We start from the raw sequence: 27,425 nt of genomic DNA, 5'->3' as shown, positions 1-27,425 counted from the left end.
TGAAAGTCAAGGCAGTTTTGTGATCCTGAGTAACCAGAGAACACAGAAAACAAGCAGGTGGACATATAACAAGCCCACTTCCAGCAGCTATCCCTTTAGGATCAAAAGGTACAGCATGAACATGAGAATAGGCATTTTCCATAGTTCCTCTCCCTGTCTCAGTACTGAAAAAGTGAAAAATAAATGCCCACACGCAGCCACATGATGAAGATAGAAGGAACTAGAAAACACCTTCCACATCCCAACCATACCAGCTACATCTTAAGAGTCTGGCTTCTATCATATTGGTCTCCAGGTACTGACCAGACAAGGTACATAATAAGCTTCAGGGCCTCACCAAAAACAGCAATAACAGTCTGGACAAACACAAAGATTTGAGAGGAACTTTAAAATCTCTGGCCAAATGAGTTCATGAAAACATTCTCATATATAAGACCAGTCTAACAAGAAGGAGAGAGGTAGTTATCTTATCAAATGTGCAGAAATCAACACAGATATTCAAAGAGAATGAAGAAACAAGGGAATATATTCCAAACAAATAAACAAGATAAATCTCCAGAAACTAACCTAAAGTAGTGTTTTGTGATTTATCTGACAGGGAATTCAAAATAATGGTTGAAAGATGCTCATAGAAGTGGAAATAGTAATGCAATAACAAGCTTAGAATTTCAATGAAGAGACAGAGAGTTGTTTTTTTTTTTTTTTTTAAGTGCCAAATGGAAATCATATGTTTGAAGAGTGCTATATCTGAATTGAATAATTCCACAGAGGAATTCAACAATGAAGAGGTGATAAAAACTTTCTCAGACAAACCAAAGCTGAGAGAGTTTATCACCACGCATTACAAAAAAGGCTAAAGAACTTCTTCAAGCTTAAGAAAGAGGACACTGGTGGCCGTGGCTCACGCCTGTAATCCCAGCACTTTGGGAGGCCAAGGAGGGTAGATCATGAGGTCAGGAGATCGAGACCATCCTGGCTAACACGGTGAAACCCAGTCTCTACTAAAAATACAAAAAAATTAGCTGGGCGTGGTGGCAGGCGCCTGTAGTCGCAGCTACTCGGGAAGCTGAGGCAGGAGAATGGCGTGAACCCAGGAGGCGGAGCTTGCAGTGAGCTAAGATCTTGCCACTGCACTCCAGCCTGGGTGACAGAGGGAGGCTCTGTCTCAAAACAAACAAAGAGGACACTAATTAGTAACTTAAAAACATTTAAAGTACAAAATTCACTGGTAAAATTAAGTACATTGTCAAATTCAAAACACTCTAATGCTATAGTGCCGCTGGATAAATCAATTATATCTCCAATATAAAGGTCAAAAGCCAAAACTACTAAAAACAACTAAAGCTACAATGATTGGCTAAGGGATGCATATTATAAAAACATATAAAGTGTGACATCAAAAACATAAAACATATAAAGAGGGAGAGCAACAGTGTAGTTTGTGTATGTGCTCAAAATTAAGCTGCTACCAGCTTAAAGTAAACTGTTAAAAGTATAAGATGTTTTATGCAAACCTTAGGGCAAGCACAAAACAAAAGGCTATAATAAATATACAAAGGAGAAACAGAAAAGAATAAAATCACTCTACTGTAGAAAACTATCAAAGCACAAAGGAAGAAGGGAACAAATTATCCACAAAAAAATAACAACTAGAAAATAATGAATAAAATTGCAGAAATAACTCCATACCTATCTATAATAATGTACAATGTAAATAGACTAAATTCTCCAATTAAAACAATGGCTAAATGGATTAAAAAAACAAGACCCAAGTATATGCTACCTACAATAGACTCACTTCATCATAAGGTCATACAGACCGAAAGAGCGTGGATGAAAAAAAAAAAACAAAAAACATTCCATTCAAATGGTGACCAAAAACAGGAGCAAAGTAGCTACACTTATCAGATACAATAGACTTTAGGTAAAACAAAACAAAACAAAACAAAAAGCTGCAAAAAGCAACGATGGAAGTAATTATATAATGATTAAGAAGTGAATTCAGCAAGAGGATGTAACAATTGTTATATCTGCACCCAACACCAGAGCACCCAAATATATAGGGCAAATATTAATAGACTGGAAAGGAGATTGAATAGACTCCTTTGAATAGAAAGAAACAGAATTGTATCCTGAAAAGGATAGGTGACAATATGATAATAACAGGGAACTTCGAAACCCCACTTTCAAAAATAGACCAAAAAAAAAAAACACTGTAACATCTGAGTTAAACGATATTTTAGACCAAATGGACTTGACATTCATAGAACATTTCACCTAATAGCTGCAGAATACACATTCTTCTCATCAGAACATGGAATATTTTCCAGGATAGATGACATGTTAGACCACAAAGCAAGTCTCAACAAATTTTTCAAAAGTAAAATCATCAGCCAGGCACGGTGGCTCACACCTGTAATCCCAGCATTTTGGGAGGCCAAGGCAGGTAGATTGCTCGAACTTAGGAATTCGAGACCAGCCTAAGCAACATGGCAAAATCCAATCTCTACAAAAAATACAAAAATTAGCCAGGTGTGGTGACACACACCTGTAGTCCCAGCTACTTGGAAAGCTGAGGTGGTTGGATCACTTGAGGCAGGGAAGTCGATGCTGCAGTAAGCCGTAATCGCACCACTCTACTCAAGCCTGGGTGGTAAAGTGAGACCCTGTCTCAAAACAAAACAAAAAACACAAAAAACAAAAACAAGAAAAAGCAAACACCTAAAATTGTATCAAATATATTTTCTGACCATGATGAAATAAAATTAGAAATTAATAACAGGAAAAACTCTGTAAACGGTACAAATGCATGAAAATTAAACAACATGTTCCTGAATTTGATCAATAAAGAAATTAAGAAGAAAATGAGGGTTCTCCAGGCTGATGAAAAAGAATTCCACATAAAAACACATATGAACAAAAAGGGATAATGCACAAGGTAAAAGGTAAAGATGTGGACAGATATACATAATACTGACTATCCAAACTACAATAACAATGTTTTATGAGGTCTAAAAATATAAGGTAAATTTAAATATGTGCTAACAATAATGCAATAATGCACCAGTGTTGTTTAAAAAAGTGTGAAAGTGAAAATTTATATTAGACTGTAATAAATTAAGAATATGTTGCCATCTGTAGAGTAACCACTAAAACAAAATCATAACAATCTACAAGAAATAATAAAGGAAGAAAGTTGGAATAATTAAAATAAAGAACAAATAGAATCTTTGTAGATCTAATCTAAAATATATAAATTATATAATCAACTTAATGAACTATAAATGGAATAAACGCTCCAATCAAAAGACAAAGATTATCAGATTTAAAAAACAACTATATGATGTTGACACAAAGACTGATCTTAAATATACAAAAGATTGAAAGAATAATGCTAAAAAAAAGTAAAAGATAAGCTATGTAAACACCAAAGAAAAGAAAGCTGGGATACTTATACTACTATCAGACAAAGATGTTAAGGAAAGAAGCATTACTAGAGATAATTAGAGATATTTCATAATTATAAAAAAGTCAATTCACCAATAAGATAAAACAATTCTAAATTTATATCCACTAAATAAAATATTAATAGTATATGTCTACATTTAAAACGAAATCTATTATTTTAATGTCTAAATGGACATTTAATATTATTAATCAATATTAAATGTAGTATTTATTAAATAAATCCTTAATAACCTCTTTACACAAGCCCTTTAATCTAGGACTGAGCATAAATCACTATTCTCTTGCTTTATTTGCTGTGCTATCAAATTGTAACAGAACCACCAAAAAAGCACCTTCTCTTCTTCCATTAAGATGAGAAAGAAATAATGTATTCCACCTCTTTTAAGGAGCTTGAAGTTATTTTATTAAAATGAAGGCATCGAATATAATTGAACTTAAAATACAAAGTCACACTCAACTATAGGATTTTAATAAATTAGAGTGTTCTATTTCAATAAACATAAAGAACTTTAGGATAGGAGGGCTCTCACAGATGAGCTCTGTAATCAGACTGCTTGGGTTAGAACTCTAACTCTACAAATTACTAGCCAGCTCAGCCTTAGGAAGTTCTCTAACCTTTCTGTGCATCTGTTCTTTCAGTTGTAATGGGTGATAATAATAGTATATACCTCATAGAATAGTTAAGTTAAATGAAATAGTGCTTAAATAATTTAGTTGCCTAAATTAATGAGTCTGTAGCAGTTGTGGTAGTGATGTCATAATAAAAAATAATAGTAATTCAAAAAGTAGAAGTAGTAGTGAAATAGTAGTAGCAGTAATTGTTAGTAGGAGAATTAGACATACTACTAGTACAGCAGCAGTAGTCATTATCATCAGTATCATTATCTTCCTCCAAGGGTCACAGATACTTTTAGAAGTCATGCAAGTGGTAGGAATAAACAATGTGAGCCAGATCTAAGATAAAAAGGAGGGTTGCAGATTACAGAAAATCAGGAAACCAATGCCCTGTTTAAATGCATTTGTATCAATTATTTAAAACACTGATGTCACTGAAGAAGAAAGAAAATATGTAGCTTAGTTCGCAGAAAGGATCAACAATTTACAACTTCTGATTTTGTCCAAATTATTCATTTAAATTAAAAGATAATATGGCTCGAAAAGCAATGTGACCAGCAGTACCCTAAGATCTTTTTTATTTTGTCACTCCCCAAATTATATCCTTTCTCTCTCTCCTCAAAAAATCCTGGATGTTAACTAGGTTTACTACTTCTCAGCATTCCTGAGTTTTACCACAAGGCTTGAATTTGCCACTAAGGGTCTCACACTGAGCTTTTCTTCTGCCCACCCTACTCATAACTGTTCTGTTTCACTATACCACGCATTCAGGATCTGCTTAGCGAGCCTGCTGATATCCATCCTTCACACATACCCAGGCCCTCAGAGTTAAGTAGTGGCAAGTATCATTTTAGTGCTGATGGGCTGGCAACATTCCAGAACCTCATCATTGGTAACCTTGTCTATCCTTTTGATCTTAAATATGGCTTACAGGCGATGCTGATGAATTGGCTCAGGGGACCAGATGTGCTGTTTGTGGCAGAGATTCCTATCACAATCCCAGAAAGACAACAATCCTACATCTTACATTATAGACATTTAACTGATTTAGAAATTGTTGCTGCATTCACACCACCTTTTGTCTGAACTCAGTCATGGTTTGCTGTTTAACAGGGGCAATGCACAAGTCCAGCTTCATGTTCCTGGGACAAACAAATAAATGATCCAGGCATTCTTAAGTCAGTTTTACTACAAGTAATCAAAAAAACAGTACAATACCTTTTGCCTTTCTTAGGTAAAAATACTCAATTATACCCACAATTCTAGTCAAACATGGGCCCTTAGAGCTCATGACCTAAAGACCCTCTTATATTAAGCACTCCATAAAGACTTGGTAGTACAATTTGATTTCTTCTTCAAAGCAATATAAATCTATTCTAGAACCACAAAATCAGCATGAGAAAAAACTTGAGAACCTCAAGATGACTGTGTCGAATACATGTATTTCATATAAAATTTTAAATTTCCTATTTAGCCATATTTAAAAAGTAAAAAGAAAGAGAAAATGTTGATAATGTGTTTAACTAAATATACTCAAAATACAATTTCAACGTATAATATAAACATTTATTAATAAGACATACTACATTCCTTTTTTCATACTTAGTCCTACCAGGTTTTCGAAATCTAGTATGTAGTATACATTTACAGCACATCTCAATTTGGACTAGCAACATTTCCATCTTCAATGGCCTCATGTAGCTAGTGGCAACCTTACTGAACACTGCAGCTCTAAAGAAACCTCCAATCTAATGCACAGATGGTGATTTAGCTATCTGTTTGAATGCTGTTACTTTCTGTTCTTCTTATCTCATCATCTCACCTATTGTAGACTTCAGTTCTCTTTTAACAAGTCTTACTCCATCCTTTCTAGTTTAAATATCAGTCTCTTAGATCAATGGTTTTGAATCATTTTTAGAATGTGGTCTCTTTTGAAAACAACAACCCTGCCACCATCTTGATTTGGATCCTTGCTTCAGAAAAATATAGACCTATTTGCATTGGTACGGGTGGAAATACCCCCATCCCCCAACACACCCAAAAAAAGATATTTTGGAGTCTGAACTCCCAGGACCTAAGAATGCAACCTTATTTGGATATAGGGTATTTACAGAGGTAACAAAGTTAAAATGAGGTCATTAGCGTGGGCCCTAATCCAATACGACTGATGCCCTTATAAAAAGGGTAATTTGAACAGAGATGGGCACAGAGGGAAGAAAATGTGATATAACAGGGAGAAGCTGGTCACTTATAAGCCAAGGAGAGAGGCCTGGTTAATAAATCATTCCCTCAAAACCCGCAGAAGAAATTAATCCTGCCAACATCTTAATTTCGGGATCCTAGCCTCCAGAATGTGAGTAAATGTATTTCTGTTGTTCAAGTTACTCAGTTTACGTACTTTGTTACAGCAGCAGCCCTAGCAAACTAACATATTCATATAGATATATAGACAGATAAACATAGAACATTTTACACATAAATCCAGAGTTCAGAGATCCTTTCACTAAACACTTCTTAAAAACCACAAGTTAAGAACTCAACTTGAGGCAAAATAAACCAAATTAAGTAGCATTTGTGTATTGTTTCTGTCATCTATTAACATGAGTTATGCCAACGGACATTTGTGGTAAGATAAGTAAATTCTCAGAATAGTCTGAGATCTGAGAATGTTTTTACCATTTACAACAATGGTTAAAACACACACACACACACACACACAATCATTTTGTAACCATTTTCAGAATTCTTTCAAGTCTTTGCACGTTTGAGGTTTAATATTATTCTTACGATTTTATGCTACATTTTAAAATTGTATCCTCAAATATACGATCCTCTCCTCATATTTATTACATGTCCTCTTAAAACAGACATACAAACACGGTCCTAGGAAATACTTGTTTTCTTTAGATACCTTCCCTTTTCCACCTCATTCATATGAAAGTCGAAACCATCTAATGCTGGATTTCTCACATGGGTTGCAGAGAACACTAATATCCACTGAAAAAAAGTTCATAAAGTTTTATGAGTTTGAGAAATGTTGCAGAGCATGTACCACCTTTATCACCATGCACATTAACATATTAAAGAGTCCGAGAAGTTCAAGAAACTAAATGTTCAAGTTAAATAAGCGACCACATAATTTTTCCCATATACATATTGCCCATTGAAACAGCCTATAGATGACACAAGTTAATGTCAAATTGCTATACTTTATACAATCCTGGTCACAGATACTTGGAGCAAAACAGCAAAAATGCAACCAAGTAGCAGGCTGACTAGCAATCTTGTGGATGGCAGATCAAGAGTTATACCTACAAGATGTTCTATTCTCATTGAAGAGACCCTTAAGCCACTTCCCTTGGGATTTGAATGTAAGAATTAGAGAGAAAGGGCAGGAGGGAAGGCAGACACCAACAAAAATACATTGATCGAGAAGGCATCATGGAAGTCGAGTATAGTAAAAACTTCAGGTAAGAGTTACACAGGCTACAGAATTCTGCTGCTATCTGCTTCCTTGTGCTGAGGTTCAGCTCTTCTTCATGCTTTAATAGCTCCAGTGATTTATGAAAATAATTAGAGATTTATCAAAACAATAATAGAAAATAATACTAATAAGAACAGAAAAACAAGAAGTACACTTGGATTTCATTACACTCTGGGTTAATTTACTCTTGAATGAAACTTGCACTTTTGAACTTTGGCTTTCTTGACCTAGGATGTCCAAGAACTCTTCTCAACAGCCCAAATTATCGCAATTGGTTTGTGTGTGTGTGTGTGTGTGTGTGTATCGGAGTCTCACTCTGTGTCACCCTGGCTAGAGTGCAATGAAGTGATCTTGGCTCACTGCAACCTCTGCCTCCCAGGTTTCAGCAATTCTCCTGACTCAGCTTCCCAATTAGCTGGGACTACAGGCATATGCCACCATACCTGGCTAATTTTTTGTGTGTTTTTAGTAGAGACAGGGTTTAACTATGTTGGCCAGGCTGGTCTCGAACTCCTGGCCTCAGGTGATCCGCCCGCCTTGTCCTCCCAACATACTGGAATTCCAAGCATGAACTACCGTGCCCGACCTCACAATTGGTTTTTGGTGTGTGTGTGTGTGTGTGTGTGTGTGTGTGTGTGTGTGTGTGTTTTGAAATATCTCAAGATGATCAAATGTTTATTTTTTTTTTTAGAAACTCTTAGAAAGTTTTTATTAATGCACAATTGATGTACCACAAAATTCACCCAGTATAAATGTACAATTCAATGGTTTTAGCAAATTTATACTTGTACAACGATCATCTCAGTCAGTTTTAGGACAGTTTCATCATGTCCAAAAATTCTCTTGGGCTCATTTGAATTAATCACCATTTCCACTCCAAGCTTTAGCAAACACTGAATCTATTTTCAGTATCTATATATGTTCTCTTTTTCTTGATATTACATATAAATGGGATCATACAATAAACAATCTTTTGCATCTGGTTTCCTCTGCTTTAGAATAATTTTTCTGAGGCTCATCCACAGTAAGTATATATCAGTAGTTTACTTCTTTATATTGCCAAATAATACTTTATTGTATGGATAGACCACATTTTATTTAATGTTTCACCAGAAGATGAACATTTAGAATTTTCCAGTTTGGAGTTATTACTAATGCTCTGATGAACATTCAAATATGTCTTTATGAAGATGTATGTTCTCATTTCTCTTCAGTAAATACTTAGAATGGTTAGATTATAGGATAAGTACGTATGTTACTTTTTGAGGAACTGCCAAACAGTTTTCTAAAGTCGTAACATTTTACATTCCCAGCAGAAACGTATGAGGATTCAAGTTTTGCCACATCCTTTCCTACAAGTTATTTTCTAATTTTAGATTATATGCATTCAGGTGGGTGTGTAGTGGTATCTGACTTTAACCGTAATTTGCATTATCTAATGATCAAATGATGTTAAGCATCTGTTCATGTGATTATTAACCATTCTTATGTCTTCTTCAATGAAATGCCTATTCAAGTCTTTGGCCAACTGTTTGACCCAGTTGTTTATATTCTTATTATTAAGCTGTAAATATTCTTTATATATTCTAGAAACAAATCCCTTATCAGACATATGATTTGCAAATATTTTCTCCCAATTCATGGCATGTGTTTTCATGTTCTTAATGATGCCTTTTTGAAGTGCAGAATTTTTTCCTTTTGATGAAATCCAATAAATCAATTTTTTCATTTATATATTGTGCTTTTGATATTACAGCTGAGAACTCTTTGCCTAAAACTAAGTTCACAGAGATTTTCTGTTTTCTTTCATAGGTTTCGCTATTATATGTAGGCCTATCATCCATTTTGAGTTAATTTTTGTGTTTCATGTGAGGTAAACACCAACATAATTTTTTTTTTCAAGTCGATACCCAATTGTCCAAGCACTGTTTGTGTAAAAGATTATCCTTTCCCCATTAGATTGTCTTCACAGCTGTGCTGAGGACCAATTGACCATAATCATGAAGGCTTACTTCTACAGTCTCAATTTTAGATTCTCATTTTATCAGTGAGACTATGTCTGACATTGAGAGGTAACAATGTGCTAGCAGCCCTCACTCTCGGTGCCTCCTCGGCCTTGGTAGCCACTCTGGTGGTGCCTGAGGAGCCCTTCAGCCCACCACTGCACTGTGGGAGCCCCTCTCTGGGCTGGCCAAGGCCAGAGCCGGCTCCCTCCGCTTGCCTGGAGGTGTGGAGGGAGAGGCGCAGGCGAGAAACGGTGCTATGTGCGGCACTCACAGACCAGCGGGAGTTCCTGCGGGTGTGGGTGCGGGTGCAGGTGCAGGGGGCCCCACACTCGGAGTAGCCGGCCAGCGCCCCCGGCTCAGGGCAGTGAGGGGCTAAGCACCCAGGCCAGCAGCTGCAGAGGTTGCTCTGGGTCCCCCAGCAGTGTCCGCGGGACAGCACTGGTGGGCAGCTCTGCCTGCAGCCCGGGTGAGGAATCCACTGGGTAAGGAATCCACTGGGTGAGGCCAGCTGGGCTCCTGAGTCTGGTGGGGACTTGGGGAACTTTTATGTCTAGCTACGGGATGTTAAACGCACCAATCAGTACTCTGTGTCTAGCTCAAGGTTTGCAAATACAGCAATTGGTACTCTGTATCTAGCTAACCTAGTGGGGACTTGGAGAACTTTTCTGTCTAGCACTCTGTGTCTAGCTCAAGGATTGTAAACACACCAATCAGCACTCTGTGTCTAGCTCAGGGTTTGTAAATACACCAACCAGTACTCTGTGTTTAGCTCAAGGTTTGTAAATACACCAACTGGTACTCTGTATCTAGCTAACCTAGTGGAGACTTGGAGAACTTTTATGTCTAGCTAGAGGATTGTAAATGCACCAGTCAGCACTCTGTCAAAATGGACCAATCAGCTCTCTGTAAAACAGACCAATCAGCTCTCTGTAAAATGGATCAATCAGCAGGATGTGGGTGGGGTCAGATAAGGGAATAAAAGCAGGTTGCCCCAGCCAGCAGTGGCAACCGGCTGGGGTCTCCTTCCACACTGTGGAAGCTTTGTTCTTTTGCTCTTTGCAATAAATCTTGCTGCTGCTCACTCTTTGCGTCCACGTTACTTTATGAGCTGTAACACTCACCACGAAGGTTTGCAGCTTCACTCCTGAAGCCAAGGAGACCATGAATCCACCAGGAAGAACAAACAACTCCAGATGCGCTGCCTTTAAGAGCTATAACACTCACCACGAAGGTCTGCAGCTTCACTCTGACAGCGAGACCATGAACCCACCAGAAGGAAGAAGCTCCAGACACATCTGAACGTCTGAAGGAACAAACTCCAGACACACCATCTTTAAGAACTGTAACACTCACCACGAGGGTCCATGGCTTCATTCTTGAAGTCAGTGAGACCAAGAACCCACCAATTCCAGACACAATATAAGGACTATCTTTATAATAATAACATTATATCATCTTGGTTATTATATCTTTGTAGTAGCTTTTGAAATCAGAAAGAGTTCTCTAATTGTTTCTTGTTTTCCAAGATTGTTTTGTATATTCTTGCTCGCTTGAAATTCTACATAAATTTTAGGATTATTCTGTCAATTTTTGCTAAAAAACCAGTTGGGATTTTGATAGGCATTTCATTGAATCTATGTACCAATTTGAAAGTATTTATCTTAACAATATTGATTTTTTTTTTTTTTTTTTTTTTGAGACAGTGTCTCGCTCTGTCACCCAGGCTGGAGTGCAGTGGTGTGACCTGCACTTGGCTCACTGTAACCTCTGCCTACCAGGCTCAAGCAATCCTCCTGTCTCGGCCTCCCAAGTAGCTGGGACTACAGGAATGCTCCACTATGCCTGGCTAACGTTTTTTTGTATTTTTTGTAGAGATGGAGTTTTGCCATGTTGCCCAGGTTGGTCTCAAACTGCTGAGCTCAAATGATCTGCCCGCATCAGCTTCCCAAAGTGCTAGGATTACAGGCATAGGCCACTGCACCCAGCCAACAATATTAAATTTCTAATCTATAAGTACAAGATGTTTTCTCATTTATTTAAGTCTTCTTTAATCTCTCTCAACAATGTTCATAGTTCTCAGTGTAGGAGTCTTGAATTTCTTTGGTTAGACTTATTTCTAGGTATTTTTTGATGCTATTGTGAAGGCAATTCTTTTCATTAATTTCTGTATTCTTTATTTTTATTATTATTGTTATTATTAATATTATTATTTTTGAGAAGGAATTTTGCTCTGTCGCCCAAGCTACAGGGCAGTGGCGCGATCGCGGCTCACTGCAAGCTCTGCCTCCCAGGGTCATGCCATTCTTCTGCCTCAGCCTCCAGAATAGTTGGGACTACAGCACCCGCCACCATGCCCGGATAATTTTTTATATTTTTTGTTTAGTAGACATGGGGTTTCATCGTGTTAGCCAGAATGTTCTCAATCTCCTGACCTCGTGAACTGCCCACCTCGGCCTCCCAAAGTGCTGGGATTACAGGGGTAAGCCACCACGCCTGGCCAATTCTTTATTTTGTAAAGATAGGTGTCTCGACTATGTTGCCCAGGCTAGCCTCAAACTCCTTGGCATCCTGAGTTTCTGGGATTACAGGAATGCACCAACATGGCCAGGAGCAGTTTTCTTCATTTCATTTTTGCTTATTCATTGCAAGTATATAGAAATACAATTGGTTACTGTATATTGATCTTGTACACTATAACCTTACTGGAGTCAGTTTATTAGCTCTAAGAGTTTTTTCATGAATTCCTTAGTGTTCCTATATACCAGATCATATCATCTGCAAAAAGGGACAGTTTTACTTCTTTTCCAATCTGAATACCTTTTATCTTATTTTCTTGCCTAATGACTCTGCCTAGAATTTCTAGTACAACATTGAATAGAAGTGATGGGAGCAGACAACCTTGTTTTTTTCCTATACTGAGGGGCAAACATTCAGTATTTCATCATTATGTGGCAGCTGTGGTCTTTTGTCTAGATGCCTTTATTAGGGTGAGGAAGTTCCCTCATATTCCTGGTTTGTTGAGAGTGTTTGTTATTAACATGTGTTGGATTTTGTCACGTACCTTTTCAGCATCTATTGAGATGATCATGTGGTTTCGTGCTTTATTAATATTGTAAAATAATTTAACTGATTTTCAGACGCAAAACTATACATAAGAGGAATGAATCTCGGTCATATTGTATAATACTTTCTGTATGGAGCTGGCTGCTTTTTGCTAGTGTTTTGTTTCAAATGTTTACATCTATGTTCATGATGGATATTTGTCTATAGTTTTATTGTCTTGCAATGTCTTGTCTGGCTTTGATATTATGATACTATCAGCCTCACAAAACGAGTTGGGAAGTGTTCACTCCTCTATTTTCTGAAAGAGTTTATAAGGAACTGGTATAATTTCATTAAATTTTCAATAGAAAACACCAGTGAAGTCATCTTGACCCAGGATTTTCTTTGTGGAAATATTTTAAATTGCTAATTCAATACATTTACTTACTAATCTATTTCATATTAATATTATGTTTATATGTGGCAAATATAGAAATTTTGCTCTCATATAGCTATATTACCCAATTTGTCCTATTATTGTCATGTATATTGTATCTACCTATATTATAAACCCAATGTCAGTGTTGTAATTATTCCTTTGTTCAATCTGGTATAAAAGACTAATAAAAAAGAAAATATGTATTTATATTTTATATTAATCCACATATTTTATGGTTTTTGTTATTTTTATTTCTTCCTGTAGATTCATGTTACCATTTCATGTTGTTTCCTTTCACCCTGAAGATTTCTCTTAGTATGTGTCATAAAATAGGTCTGTTACCAATGAATCCGTTAATTAATAACTGTCTTTATTTTGAAAGATACTTTGCTGGATATAAAATTATTGGTTATGATTTCTTTTTTTGTTCCTTCAGAATTTTGTAAATGCCATACCACTGCCTTCTGGCCTTCACTGCTTCAGATAATAAGTCTGTTGTTGTTATATTGATGCTGTCCTATATGTTTCTCCCTCTCTGGCTTTCAAATGTTTTCTGTGTAGATGTGTTTCAATGTATCTTTTTGTATTATTTATTTATTTATTTTGAGATGGAGTCTCACTCTGTCACTCAGGTTGGAGTGCAGTGGCAAGATCTCGACTCACTGCAACCTCCACTCTCTGGTTCAAGAGATTCTCCTGACTCAGCCTTCCAACTAGCTTGGATTACAGGCACATGCCACCATGCCCAGCTAATGTTTGAATTTTTATAGAGATGGGGTTTCACCATGTTGGCCAGGCCAGTCTCGAACCTCTGACCTTGGGTGTTCTGCCTGCCTCAGTCTCCCAAAGTGCTGGGATTACAGGTGTGAGCCACCATGCCCAGATTATCTTTTGGTATTTATCCCACTCAAAGTTTACTGAGTTGCTTGGATGCTTAGATTAATGGTTTTCATAAAATTTTGGAAAGCTTTGGCTCTCATTTTCTCAAGTATTTTTTTCTACCTTTCTCTCTCTTCTGTCCTAGAATTTACATTACACATATATTGGCACATGTGATGTCCCAAATGTCTCTGAGGATCTGTTCATTTCTCTTCCATCTTTTTTGTTCTTCGTTCCTAAAATTATTCACTGTTGATCTGTATTCAAGCTCACTGATGTTTTTTATTCTGACAATTTGAATCTGTTGTTCAGCTGCTATAGTAACTTTCTCATTTCAGTTATTACACTCTTCAAATTCAGAATTTTCATATTGTTCATTTCAAATAATTTCTGTCTCCTTACTGAGAATCTTTACTTGTTGATACATTTATATCATACTCTCCTTTAAGGCTTTAAACATGTTTTCCTTAAGTTTAGTATACAAATGTGTGTGTGTATACACACACACATATATATGTGTATATATACATATACACATAAACATATGTGTGTATGTGTGTATATATAGATACAGATATAGATATAGATATAAACTGTGCTTTGAAGTCTGTCCACCAAATTCAATATCTTTTTTCCCCAAGTATGGACCACACTTTCCTGTTTCTCTGTATGGCCAATTTGTTGAAAACTAAACAATTATTTTAAATAATACATTGTAACAACTCTGGGTTTTGATTATTTTCTTTCTGAAGTTTGCTACTGTTGCTTTTTGTATGTTTATTAACTTATCCATGATAAATGTATGAAATCTGTTTCTCTTGTGATGAGTGACAATTGATGTTTCTGCATAGTTTATTTTATTGTTGATTTTTAAATTTTAAGCCTAGCTCCAAAAGGATTACTCTGTGTCTAGACAGTTTTGAGGTCAGCCAGTAATTGACAGAAATAGTACACAAACACCTCAAGCTAATAGGTTTCTTTTCTTTTGTTGGGGGGCGTGGTGGCGGGTACAGGAGTATGTTCAAAGTCCAGCCTCTCTTTTTCTTTCTTTTTTTTTGAGACGGGTCCCGCTCTGTCACCCAGGCTGGAGTGCAGTGCCGCGATCTCGGCTCACTGCAAGCTCCACCTCCCGGGTTCACATCATTCTCCTGCCTCAGCTTCCCAAGTAGCTGGGACTTCGGGCGCCTGCCACCATGCTCGGCTAATTTTTTGTATTTTTAGTAGAGACGGGGTTTCACCATGTTAGCCAGGATGGTCTCAATCTCCTGACCTCGTGATCCGCCCGCCTCGGCCTCCCAAAGTGCTGGGATTACAGGCGTGAGCTCCCGTGCCTGGCCCAGCCTCTCTTTTTCTATTCTCCTATGAAGATATGTAATATCTCTAGGTTAGGCCAGAACTGTAAAAATAGTTTGGGCCCTCTCTTCAGTCTCCACTGCAAAAGTGCACGAACACTTTCAGCTAGGAATATATTTGCCCCAATCACGAGCACAACCAGTTTAGTAGATCCATTGGCCCAACACACCTACCCACTGCCACCAAGATCATTACTTCTACTAACAATGCTGCTGGTTGTGAGTATCACCCTCTGCTGCCAATTGAGTGAGCCCTCTTTAGCTCAGGTACAGCAGTTGCCAGTCCTCATGGCCAGCCAGATGCTGGCACAACTTTCACACTGACCAAGCTCATGAATGTGGGCAGAGTGATAGAGCCAGTCTCAGGCAAGCAAGAAATCCAGACTCCCAGTTCTTCCCCAAACTTCAGCAGTTTTTCAAGAATAAACAGTTCTCATATTGCTGTTTGCCTTTGGCCATGTTTGGAAGTACTTATTTGCTTATTTTTGGGTCAATTTTAGATTCATAATTGATTTGGGGGTAAAGGATTTGCCAGTTTCGTCACTCATCCATAGCCAGAGACAAATAACATTAAAATAATTTTTGTCTCCCCCAAACATATAAAGATGTAGAAATACTTGCCTAGGAGGTCATATCAAATCTATATTTTAATAGTAGGAAATGAGAAACCATTATAGATTTGCTAACAACCTTGGGGACATTTGAGAGTTCTCAGGTGAATAAATACTAAGTCAAAATCTGAATAAATTAATATACACAGGGATGACTTCAAAAGAATATGTGCATTCTATTATTTTCTCCACAAGCTACCTACCATGAAGACTTACTTGTTCAGTCTGATGATGTTGACTATCTTTCTTAAGAATGTATGTACAAACAGGATCTTTTTTCAACATGGGAGATAAAAGTGTTCTCATTTTCTTGTGTCAGTGGCAATTTTCTTATTGTTAGAAAATTTGCAAGGGTTTTGATATTTCAAGAGTAGACGTGCTAATGTGGTTAATTATTTTACAAGGCAAATACTTTTTCATTATTTTCCCCTGTGTAACCAAAAGTAATGTCTCAATCTTTCTAGGCCTCTGTTCCCTCATTGGAAAAACAATGAGCTTAAATAACAGGATCTAGAACTATACAGTCTAGATTTCCAAAGCATATAATGTTATTCCTAGCAACAATGGTTATGTATAAAAGCCCACTATTGCTAGGAAATACACTTAAATTGCTTTTCCAGTTTGGTGGTAGGTTTAACTAAATCAAGCTTTTAATTTAAAACTTATAAATAAATGCATCTATGATAAACAAGCTGGGTAAGACTAAGAGCATAATCTGTTATTCTAAAGCTGAGTTTCTGAGTAATCTCTTTGGCAGTACATGTTGTTATCCCCTCTGTGAGTAGACATTCACTGTTTGAAGCAACAAGCCCTTTGATACTTAAAAATATTGGATTCTGTGCTATTTTAAAAAGCTACTATATCAGTATTCATCAACTGTTGGACATAGCCATTCATTTATTTTCAAAAAGGCTATTCTATAATCACACTTCCTTTCAGGAAGCCTACCAACTAAGTGAAAGCCTAAATTACTGATAGCAGTTATACAGGGACCTTCCTGTTGGTTAGGAAGCAGGATTAATTAAACTAATGTGCTAAATCTTGGGCTAGTAATTATGCAGAAAAGTGGGAGGAAAGTTTATTATATTTGTTTTTTATGGTTGTGCACCTATAATATGCAGCTGAAAAGAGTAAAACATTCTAGAAAAGTAGATTTGTTATTTCTATTTTAGTAAGGCTGACTTAGTTATTCTATTATTATAATAAATATTGTCAATTCTATTAATATAAATAACTATAATTTTGAAATAGTGATTATATATTATAATAATTAATGAGAAATTAAAATAATTAGCCTTGTGATAGTTAACTAATTAGGAGCCAATTAAGCATAGCTTTTCAAAATGTTTCACAAGAAAAATCCTATCTCTAAAAAATAAATTCAAATTTTCCACTAAATATTTACATGCTTTTTGAATTATGTTAAGACTGTTTCATAATGGCTAAAATTCTTAGAATATTCATATATATTTTAAAATTGTTTTCACATACAATTCTGTTATTACAGTATGAAAATGGTTGTGAAGCAGTATTTTAAAACTGCACAATGATAAACTGTTCTTAGATTATACCTGATATTGTTGGGGCAAATAAAAGGCCAATTGCATGTAGTGTTGTTGCAGGTTTTGGCTCGAATGCTTTACATAATGGTGCTTCTATCTCTACATATTTTGGTGAGGTTCTGTTACTTAGTGGACATAGTTTAACAACATTTCTCCTCAGATAGGAACATCATGTTTTACCTTGATTTAGACGGAAAGAAAAAGAGAGTTTCTTATAAGGAAGACTGTTTCATAGTATCTATAATAACCCAACAGGTTTCTATTAAATTCACACACACACACACACACACACACACACACACACACACACACACACAGACACTCACTTTGGAGGCAGGGGGAGTCCAGACTAAGCAGGAAATCCTTAAAGCCATAAGTACTTAATACCAACTAAATAGGGGTGAAAGTGATCCCCAGTCCAAAGCTTGAGCTATAAATAAGACTACAGCAAGTATTTTATTTATCATAATCTTAATATAAAACAAAGTGAAATCCAGGGCCTTAGTATGCAGCCATAGCTTAAGAAATATAGTGAGTAATACATTCACTATCTATCTGGAAATTCTAAAATCCAAGACATAGTAAAAGTAAATCTTGCTATGGAAAAATATAAAATGTAGTGTAGGGTGATATTGACTATGATATTCAAGTTTCAGAATACTTTGGGGATTTCCTTTTAGTCAAGAAAACGAGTATTTTAGAGGTTTTTCATGCTATATCGTACAGGACATATGAGCATAATGTGGTTTATTAGACTGATCTACATTATCATTAGTGATTTCCTCAATCCTAGTGGCAGTGGGAAAAATATGAAACTTTAGAGGAAAAAAAAAGCAATAAAATTGATTGTGTATCATAAAAATGTAACTTAATTTCCTTCAAATTGTAATACCCCTACTCTACTTCTGTATATATGCATAAAAGTAACCAGACCTTTCCCTAGAGTGAATATGGTAAATATGAATTTACCATTTCATATTTGTGAATGAATTACCACGCCATCTTTGTGAATTTTCCTACATTTGATAATTAAAGAATAATTTCATTTAAGCAAGACAGTGAGGTAAAACAAGTATAACTACCAAATGAAAAGAAATTTCATTTCCATGTACAAAAGTATGATTGTATGTCTATTGTGTAATCCAATTCAAATTTATCATACTCAGATTCAGATTATCATATTCATCTTCATATCACTAAATGATCCTGAGCTCACTAAACCTCTATTTTATCATCAAGAAATTGGGTAATAATGTGAACTCAAGAAGAAATTTGGGCATTTTAATAATTAACGATAAAAATCCATTTACTGTAACAAAATAACTACCAAATTATATATTCAGCTACTTAAAGACAGCTTTCTGAAAGTCTGAATAAATGTATTAATCCCCATCAGATTATCTTTCTTGTTTTTATTGTAGGAAAAGCACACAGGAAACTGCAATATCTAAAATAAATTCACAAATTTATTTGTATTCAAGGAGCAAGTAATTTATTATCAAGATGGTAGAATAATGTCAGGAAGAAATTCTCACTGTTCTGCCTCAAAAACATAGTAATACTACATAGAGTACCAAAAAGAGAAAGCTGTGTTCAACAGAATTATCTCCCATGGACTAAAAACATTTTTTATCTCTGTAGAAGAATTAATTGTGGAAACTGGTAAATTATAGGGTGGCCCATTTTGTTGTTTAACATCTATAATTTTCTTTCTCAGATCTATGAAATCTAGTTCTTAGTTCAGCAACAAGCATTTGAGATCTGAGATTTCTTTTTCTATTTTAGTAAGCATCTGTTTTCTAAATATTTCTTTTTGAAGCAGAAGAAAAAGGTAAAGTTCTATTAAAAATGCTATTAATTCCTGACATCAAAAACTTACCAAAAGCAAGTTAAATGTAAAACAAAAACAAAAAAAAAAAAAAAAAAGGAAACAGAGACCTATAGATCATAGGTGTAGTGAACTAGATGTGGGCTAAAGAAATAAAGACAATATAGAAAAATATTGTAAAATATAGAAAAATATGGAAAAAATATAGAAAAAACAGAAATATAGAAAATACAGAAAAAAAACATAAAATAAACATTTCTAAAGAGAAGGGAGAATTTTGCCTAATTGAAAATAGTACAATTATAGCTTAAAGTTTTACTTAAAATTGACTGAACACATAAAAGTCCTCTTTCTCATGTAGTCATATTTAACCATGTATTTTCTCATCAATAATTTTCAGCTACTTCAAATGTTGGTAAGATACTCTAAGAAACAAGACCAAAAGTCATTGTATTTAATAAAAATTCTGAAAGTTTAAATTGGAAAGAGTTCAAATTATCTTTGTGAGTTTTTCTATATTTGATTCTTAAATAATAATTTCATTTTAAATGGGACACTAGGGTAAAACAAGCATAGCTACCAAGTGAAAAGAAATTTCATTCCCACGTGCAAACGTGTGATTGTGTGTGTACGGTGTAATCCAAATCTGATTAGAATCAGATGATTCAACCAATTTAATCAATGTTAATAAGTTTCTGTGACTGCAATTAGATACTTTCCTGTGTCTTCGTCTGTTTATTCTACCTTTTCTCCTGTCATTCAGGGGAGTGACTACGCTCCTAGCTAAACTAATCTACTATTTATCCCTTGGATCCCATCCACTTATATTTTCAGAGACAGATTTCCAGTAGTTTTTCCTCTGTCTACTGCCTTGATGGTTTTATCTGCTCTCTTTTGTTACTCTCATCAGTACACAAATATTTTCTTTCTTTTATTTAAAAACAACAAATAAAAATACTTTTCTTTATCCTACTTCCCCCTCCAGGTGCTGCCCCATGTCTTTCCCATTTTTTACAGTGAAATTTGTTGAAAGTGTTGCCTGTCTCATCTCACAGTTCTCCCCTCCCATTCCCTTTGAAACTCCTATTCTCTCCTATCTCCTTCCTTCACCAACCAAGTGAATATGTTCTATTAAGATCCTTAATAACGTTTGTATTGCTAAATCCATCAATCAGCAGGATACCACATTTATATTTTTGCCTCTTACCTCCTGGATGCTCCCTCTCAGTCTAATTTGCTCAGTCATAACCCCTTCATCAGCAAAACTTGCTGCCTCTAAGCATACCTAGAACCTGCTCCTTGCTCATCACCTCTCCATCACTCTGGTCTAAGCCAGTCTCATCCTTCACCCAACTGTTGTACTAGCTTCCCACCTGTTATATCTTCTGCACTTGTCATCCTATAGTCTATTCTTAATACAACAGATGGACTAATCCTGTTGAAAGTTGAGTCAGATTATGTCACTTGACTGTTTAAAATCCTTCAGTAGTTTCCAAGTTAATTCAAAGTAACAGGAGAAGTTCTAATGGTAGCCTACCTCGCCCTACACATGATGAGGTTCTATCATCTCTCTCATCTCATTTCCTAATTCTCCCAGTCTTCATCTTTCTACTTTATCCAGATTAGACTCTGTACTATTGCTTAAATGCATCGGGAACTTTGCACTTAGTATTTTTTTGTTTTTGTTTTTGTTTTCTGTTTGGCATGCTCTTCCCCAAGATAGCCAAGTCACCTTCACCTTCTCACTGAGACCTTTTCTGATAGCCTCGCTAAAATCATAACATTCATCCTTATTCTCACCCTGACCTTTCTATCGGCCTTCTCTGGTTTATTTTTCTCTTTAGCACTTAACGATCTAACATATTTTATATTTATTCATCTTATATGTTTTCCTGATTACAATTTAAACTCCACAATGGCACAGATTTTTGTGTTTTGTTGTCTAATGCATAGCAAAGTTTCTGGCACATAATAGGACCTCAAAAATATTTTCTAAATAAATCAATCAAACATTTATTTTTATAGTATTGGTTTTAGGTCAAAACTATCTAAGTATAAAATGAGTTCAGAGGTTCCTGTTTCCACTGCCACTGAGAAATCTATAAAACATTAAAAAAAAAAAAAAAAAAAAAACTCATGGGTTTAAACACTTGCTGGGAACTTGATCCAAAGGACTGAGTAAGTCATAGGTACTTCAAACTAAATTGCCATTTCCACCTTCTCTTTTCCTCTACTACATCTCACTGGTTGTAATCCTTTTTTCTGAAGAGTGAAAGAAGGCCTCAACTTCCATATAATTTAGAGCATTGTTGATTACTTTGCTCCAGTGGCCTATCCATGGCTTTAGCTAAATAAGATCTCAAATGTTAAAGGCAACCAGCTTTAAGCTGATGATATTTAGCATAAAGGTTTATCTTCTTCAGTGCTTATGCTTTTCCTGGTTATATTTAACCAGGAATAGTATACCTTGGAGTATATGTGTATGAATGCTTGCTCACATTGCTATGCTAACGAGTTGCAGCATTTTACAAATATTAAGTTTTAACATTAAAAATTTGAGTTTTTAAAATAAAAATGCTAAAGAATTTTCATAGAATAAGGTTTTTCACAACATTTTTCCATTATGGTTTCTTGTCATTAGAGTAAGAAGCCCAAGTGAGATACTCAACAAAGGGGATAAATGTATGTATCTCTTACCTGAAGCCGACCCAGAGGGATCAGGTTGGTTTTCACTTTCCTCATCAGTACTCTCATCATAGACTGGATCTCGGTCAGCAGTCATTTCAGAACAGATTGTAGTTTCCCTAGAAACAGAGACAGGTAGAATTATAAATCATTGGCTCACCCCCTGCTAGGCAGCAAATTTACCAGTAAGCAATTATAGAAAATATTCCTGGAAAAAGATTCTAATTAGACAAACATATTGAAAATATATATGACTTAGATGAAAGCATCTTAAAACCTATATATTAACTCTCTTAAGAACAAGTTTCTCTTTTACCCAATTTTAATCTGAATTTAGTACTCATTATAATTAATATTAAATCAGTTTCTTATCAGGTACTATTCTTCTATCAAAATACTTTTTCTACCAAATTATCTCTGTGAGTCACAGAGTATTTAACATTTTACTAATCTCAGAGCAATTCCTCATTTCATTTGATCTCTGCAAAGCCCTAAGATGGGTATCTTTACCTCTATTACGAGAAAAAAGTGACGTGTCTAAAGCTATAAACTAATAGGTATGACTGCAAGACCTGTACTAGGACTAGCTGATATCAAATTTTTTTATACTATGTCACTAGTAATTCTGCACTTTTACTAAGATTCAAAGCAATAGACCCTAACGTGTATTTGCTAATGTGTAAAAAAGTTATAATCGTTGAAACCCATATCAGCCATTTGTCACTTACGATTCTTCCATAAAAATCAAGTACATGTCTACTCTCAGAGAAAACGTTAAAGAAGAATAAGATTGGTAATCACACTGTAATCAGGTAAAATAAATGCTCCGTGGAATTTAATATTAACAACTTGATTCAAAAGTTAACTATTGCCCAGACATCAAGATTACAAATATGTATCCAACTTTGTAGTTCTGCAGATGAAAGGGTTTTTAAATTAGTATTTCTTACTAATGTCTAAGAATTAAAGGATACTTTAATAAGCCTCATGTCAGTTTTTTAATTTAAGTGTAGGTGAGACAGTTGAGCAGACATGGAGCGAGCATGCTGAGAACTCTCTAGCCCATGGCACCCGTCTAACAGCCTGAGCATCCACATCCAGTCTACCAAATTATCTCATATGACCAAAAAGTTGGCACCTAAAGTTCATTAACTTCGGGAAGAAATTCCACTTAAATTTACACATCTGTCATCCAAAAACTAGATAGCCAAAATACCCTTCTTGTTTGATGTCCTTTTCTCGTTCTTGAGCTGTATTTAATAATTTATTATGCAAACTTCTGATTTTTGTTTTCTTCTCATTCAACACCAGAATAAACCGCTTATAAAGATCAGTCTCCAAAGCTTCCTTAGCGCTCACACATTTTTCAAATCTAAAAAAGTAAATAAGTAAACAAATTAGTCATGCAGTTCTGCTTAGCATTAACATAATTCAATCTAATAATCAAGAAGATTTCAATAAAATTTTTCAAAGAAAATACAATTAAAGATTATTTTCACATATACTTTCACTGACTTAAAAGTTTTATAAAGATGGTTAAACACACAATTAGAAATTATTGGTTATTCATGTAATTTATGTAGTGAGATAAGGATCAAAATTGAAAATTGATACAAATAAGCCTTTAGAAAATCAAAATGCCTAAAGATAATAATTTATTGATATCTATGGTTTATTTACAAAAGAATGTTTTTATGGGATAAATTTCAAACAAGAGTAAATGTAGCCTGTGTTTCCTCAGTACTATGTTAATATTACTATAAAAGCAACTACAATCTTGTTTTGTGATAAGGCAATACAGCTAATTTGTCTGACTGCTCTACTAGACAATGAACTGCTCTACAACAAGAACACGACTTATCCAGTTATATTCTTATAAGCGAGCACCACACACACACACATACAAATACATATAGAAACACAATACACATATACAATGAAAGTATTCTACTTGATATATCCAAGGAGATTAATAAAACAGCAAATGTAAAAACTACATATCTTCAAATTTAGATACCTGAGACAAAACATAAAATTCTTTATTGTTTATAATTCATCCTACACTGCTCAAATGAGCTAACAGGGAATTGTATTTATTTTAAGCTCCCAAGAGAGATATAAAGTAAAGAAAGCAAAATAGCTGAGGTTGTATACACTTAATATGTGCACACACATACATGATGAATACATTCTTATTTTAGATATTCAAATACAAATTATTTTATGTATTCTTTTCAATGTTGTTTCATACTGCTTATTTACATTGTTGTTGTTTGATATACAGGTATCCTAGCATTTTTATACTGTACATAAACACACACACACATATATACCAGTAGTAACATATATGTGTGTACATATACAGACACACACATATATATTTCAGTGAAATTAGAAACACAAATGTCCAAATTAGATACCTTTTATATACACGCCCTTAAATTTTCAACAATCTACCTATCTAGAGATGCAAAGAATTCGAACCTCTCATAGGATAAAAAGGAAAATATGGCAATATATTCTCTGGGACCAATTTCAGCAAATTCTTATAGCATAGTCTTTGCCAAGGATGTGAACTCCAGAAAAGCAGACAGCATGTGTATTTTATTGGCCACGGTATCCTCAATGCCCAGCATAGTGTTTAGCATTCTACAGATGTTTGGTAGGTTCTTATTAGACAAACAAATAAAGTGAGTAAATTAATATGGACATCTTTTTGGTTTGTTTTCCCAGGTTTACTGCTGATTTATTACAAGGCCTCAACAGTGCTTTATTTTTTTCTTTCCAACATCCTGTTCTGCAGCTTCCTTGGTCCTTTTTGCCCAGAGGCCAAAGAGCCAGGCATTGATATGGCAGGTTTTTGCTTTGTTTTGTGTTTTGTTTTGTTTTGAGATAGAGTTTCACTCTTGTTGCCCAGGCTGGAGTGCAGTGGCATGATCTCGGCTCACTGCAACCTCCGCCTTCTGGTTTTAAGCAATTCGCCTGCCTCAGCCTCCTGAGTAGCTGGGATGACAGGTGCCCGCCACCACGCCCGGCAAATTTTTGTATTTTTAGTAGAGACAGGGTTTCACCATGTTGGTCAGACTGGTCTCTAACTCCTGAGCTCGTGATCCTCCCGCCTCAGCCTCCCAAAGTTCTATGATTACAGGTGTGAGCCACCGTGCCCAGTCTGATGTGGCAGTCTTGAAGTTATCTTCCTCTTGGTGATGACTCTGGCTTTCTCCTTCTTATGGGTATTCCATATGAACATTACTGGTCCTGTCAGTGTGATAGCCAATTTGAGTTCTTCAGTGTAGCCATCTCCCTTCTTGGAGGCTGAGGTTCCTAGAGAAGGAGGATAAGCTTCCAGCAGTACTCCTAAAGCTGTTATACATTGGCCTGCAGGGACTCAATGGACTTGTTTCACCTTCTTGGATCAATAGAGAAATCAATGGTCCAGGCCATCTTCTTGTGGATGCTGGCCACCCTTAATTCTTCCAAGCTGAAGCCCCTGCCAGCTTGCACTTGGTGTGAAACCTCATGTGGGAAATTTTACTAGGGGCCAATGGGTCCAGATACAAGGCACCGGGCAATGCAGTGGGCTTTGACTTGTCTGGTCTCATGCTTGTGGTTCTTCCTTGAAGGCTGGGTGAACCATGTCGCTATGGGCCACTGCCAGTTCTTATAAAAGTGGAGATTCAGGATTATGCCATTCCTGCTGGGCACCATGTCTGACTATAGCCCTCCAGCAAAGGAGAACAGCCAAGGAGAATGGCTAATATTGACATCTTATAAGGGAACAGAAAAACAGTGATTCTGAATATTGCATTTTTTTCCACTGATTTAATAGCTATTCACCATTGTAAAAGTAATATTTTTCATCTTCAGCTTTTTAAAAAACTGTGTCAAATAATATCAGTCTAGCAGTATTCCTTTCATTCAGCAAAGTTCTCTGAGATAGAAGTATATGAAAAGATGTTAGAAAAAAATTGAATATTGAAAAGGAGCTAGCAATATTGATAGTTTATTTTAAGCAAAGATATGTCACTACATTTATATTTCAGATTCAGTGTTATGTAAGCACGATAGTCTCATCTTCCTATAATATTTTCAAAAAACATAATAAAAAACTTTAAAATATATATATTACTGAAATACCGGAGTATACAATAACATACTTCAAACATATGCAAAGTAAAAACCAACATGTGAAAACATAAACAAATCTATTACAATTTCTTATATTAAATTATAGGAATGGTAACCAATTAGTAATTTATCTGGTTTAAGTTCATATTTAATTTCCATATAAGTCACTTCAATAATTCTGGATTGAAAGATTGTGTAGGTTATTGACAACTAACAAGCTAATTCCCAAACCTTTATTAAAATTAACATTTGGTATGACACATTCAAAGTGAAAATAAATATAAAAATGAAATATCATATAATATTCCTAAAGAATATTGTTAATCTTAAGTAACCAGTATCAGAACTATGCTGTCAAAGGAAACATTTCTGTGACAGGGAAACAACGTAAACAGAATGAATGTTACCATATGAGTTAACCTTGCTTGGTTTCAGCAAAGTTTTAGGATTTTTTTGCAACCAAACTTCTGATCATCAAACTGGACAACACTTCCTAGAAAAGTGGGGGAGCAGGAGCTAACTGGAGAAAAGGTATTTGTGTGAATAGTTGCATGATATGAATTTACTCTTAATTCTTAATTTTTCAAGACTCAGAGAATGCTATCCTTTTATCCAATAATCAGTAACTAAGAGGTACATAGGATCATTCTTGCCTAATTTTTTTTTTTTTTTTTTTTGAGACGGAGTCTCGCTCTGTCGCCCAGGCTGGAGTGCAGTGGCCGGATCTCAGCTCACTGCAAGCTCCGCCTTCCGGGTTTATGCCATTCTCCTGCCTCAGCCTCCCGAGTAGCTGGGACTACAGGTGCCCGCCACCTCGCCCGGCTAGTTTTTTTGTATTTTTTAGTAGAGACGGGGTTTCACCGGGTTAGCCAGGATGGTCTCGATCTCCTGACCTCGTGATCCGCCCGTCTTGGCCTCCCAAAGTGCTGGGATTACAGGCTTGAGCCACCGTGCCCGGCCTCTCATCTAATTTTTAATGCCAATCCTCTCCTAGAGCATTATGAGGTTACTATGCCTTTCATTATGTGCTACCTGTCAAGCTTATCCCTCAAGAATTAGACAGGAATTATTAGGTGAGGACATTTAGTGGGGAAGAGACATGGGATTCACTGCTAAGTCTGGTGACACTAACAAAAAGCCCATGCACAACTAGATCAGACCACACTAGTTCAAGGATCACATCCAGGCAAATCTCAAACTGGAACAAAATCATAAATAACACCAAACAAGGAAGGTTTAATGATAATTCATCCTTTCTACAATAACTAGGAAAATAGAACAATAATGCTAAATTTAATTAGTAAGCTAGCACTGAGATATCTAAAA

At 35.7% G+C, this 27,425-nt stretch overlaps 1 protein-coding gene across 7 annotated transcripts in view; it reads right to left on the bottom strand.

Moving 5' to 3' along the window:
- XRCC4 (X-ray repair cross complementing 4) overlaps window positions 1-27,425 on the bottom strand; it is a 321,280-nt gene that overhangs the window by 169,961 nt on the left and 123,894 nt on the right. For all 7 annotated transcript variants that reach the window (XM_023214996.1, XM_026454266.1, XM_026454267.1 and 4 more), the window contains exons 5-6: window positions 23,188-23,343; window positions 21,984-22,090 (exon numbers count right to left, since the gene is read on the bottom strand). In XM_023214996.1, coding sequence (XP_023070764.1) covers window positions 21,984-22,090; window positions 23,188-23,343 — 263 coding nt within the window. The remainder of the gene's footprint in view (window positions 1-21,983; window positions 22,091-23,187; window positions 23,344-27,425) is intronic.

The sequence above is a fragment of the Piliocolobus tephrosceles genome, chromosome 4, assembly GCF_002776525.5.
Source record: "Piliocolobus tephrosceles isolate RC106 chromosome 4, ASM277652v3, whole genome shotgun sequence".
NCBI classification, from domain to species: domain Eukaryota; kingdom Metazoa; phylum Chordata; class Mammalia; order Primates; family Cercopithecidae; genus Piliocolobus; species Piliocolobus tephrosceles.
Note: the sequence above shows the minus strand (reverse complement) of the source record. Positions and strands in the feature narration are given on the sequence as shown.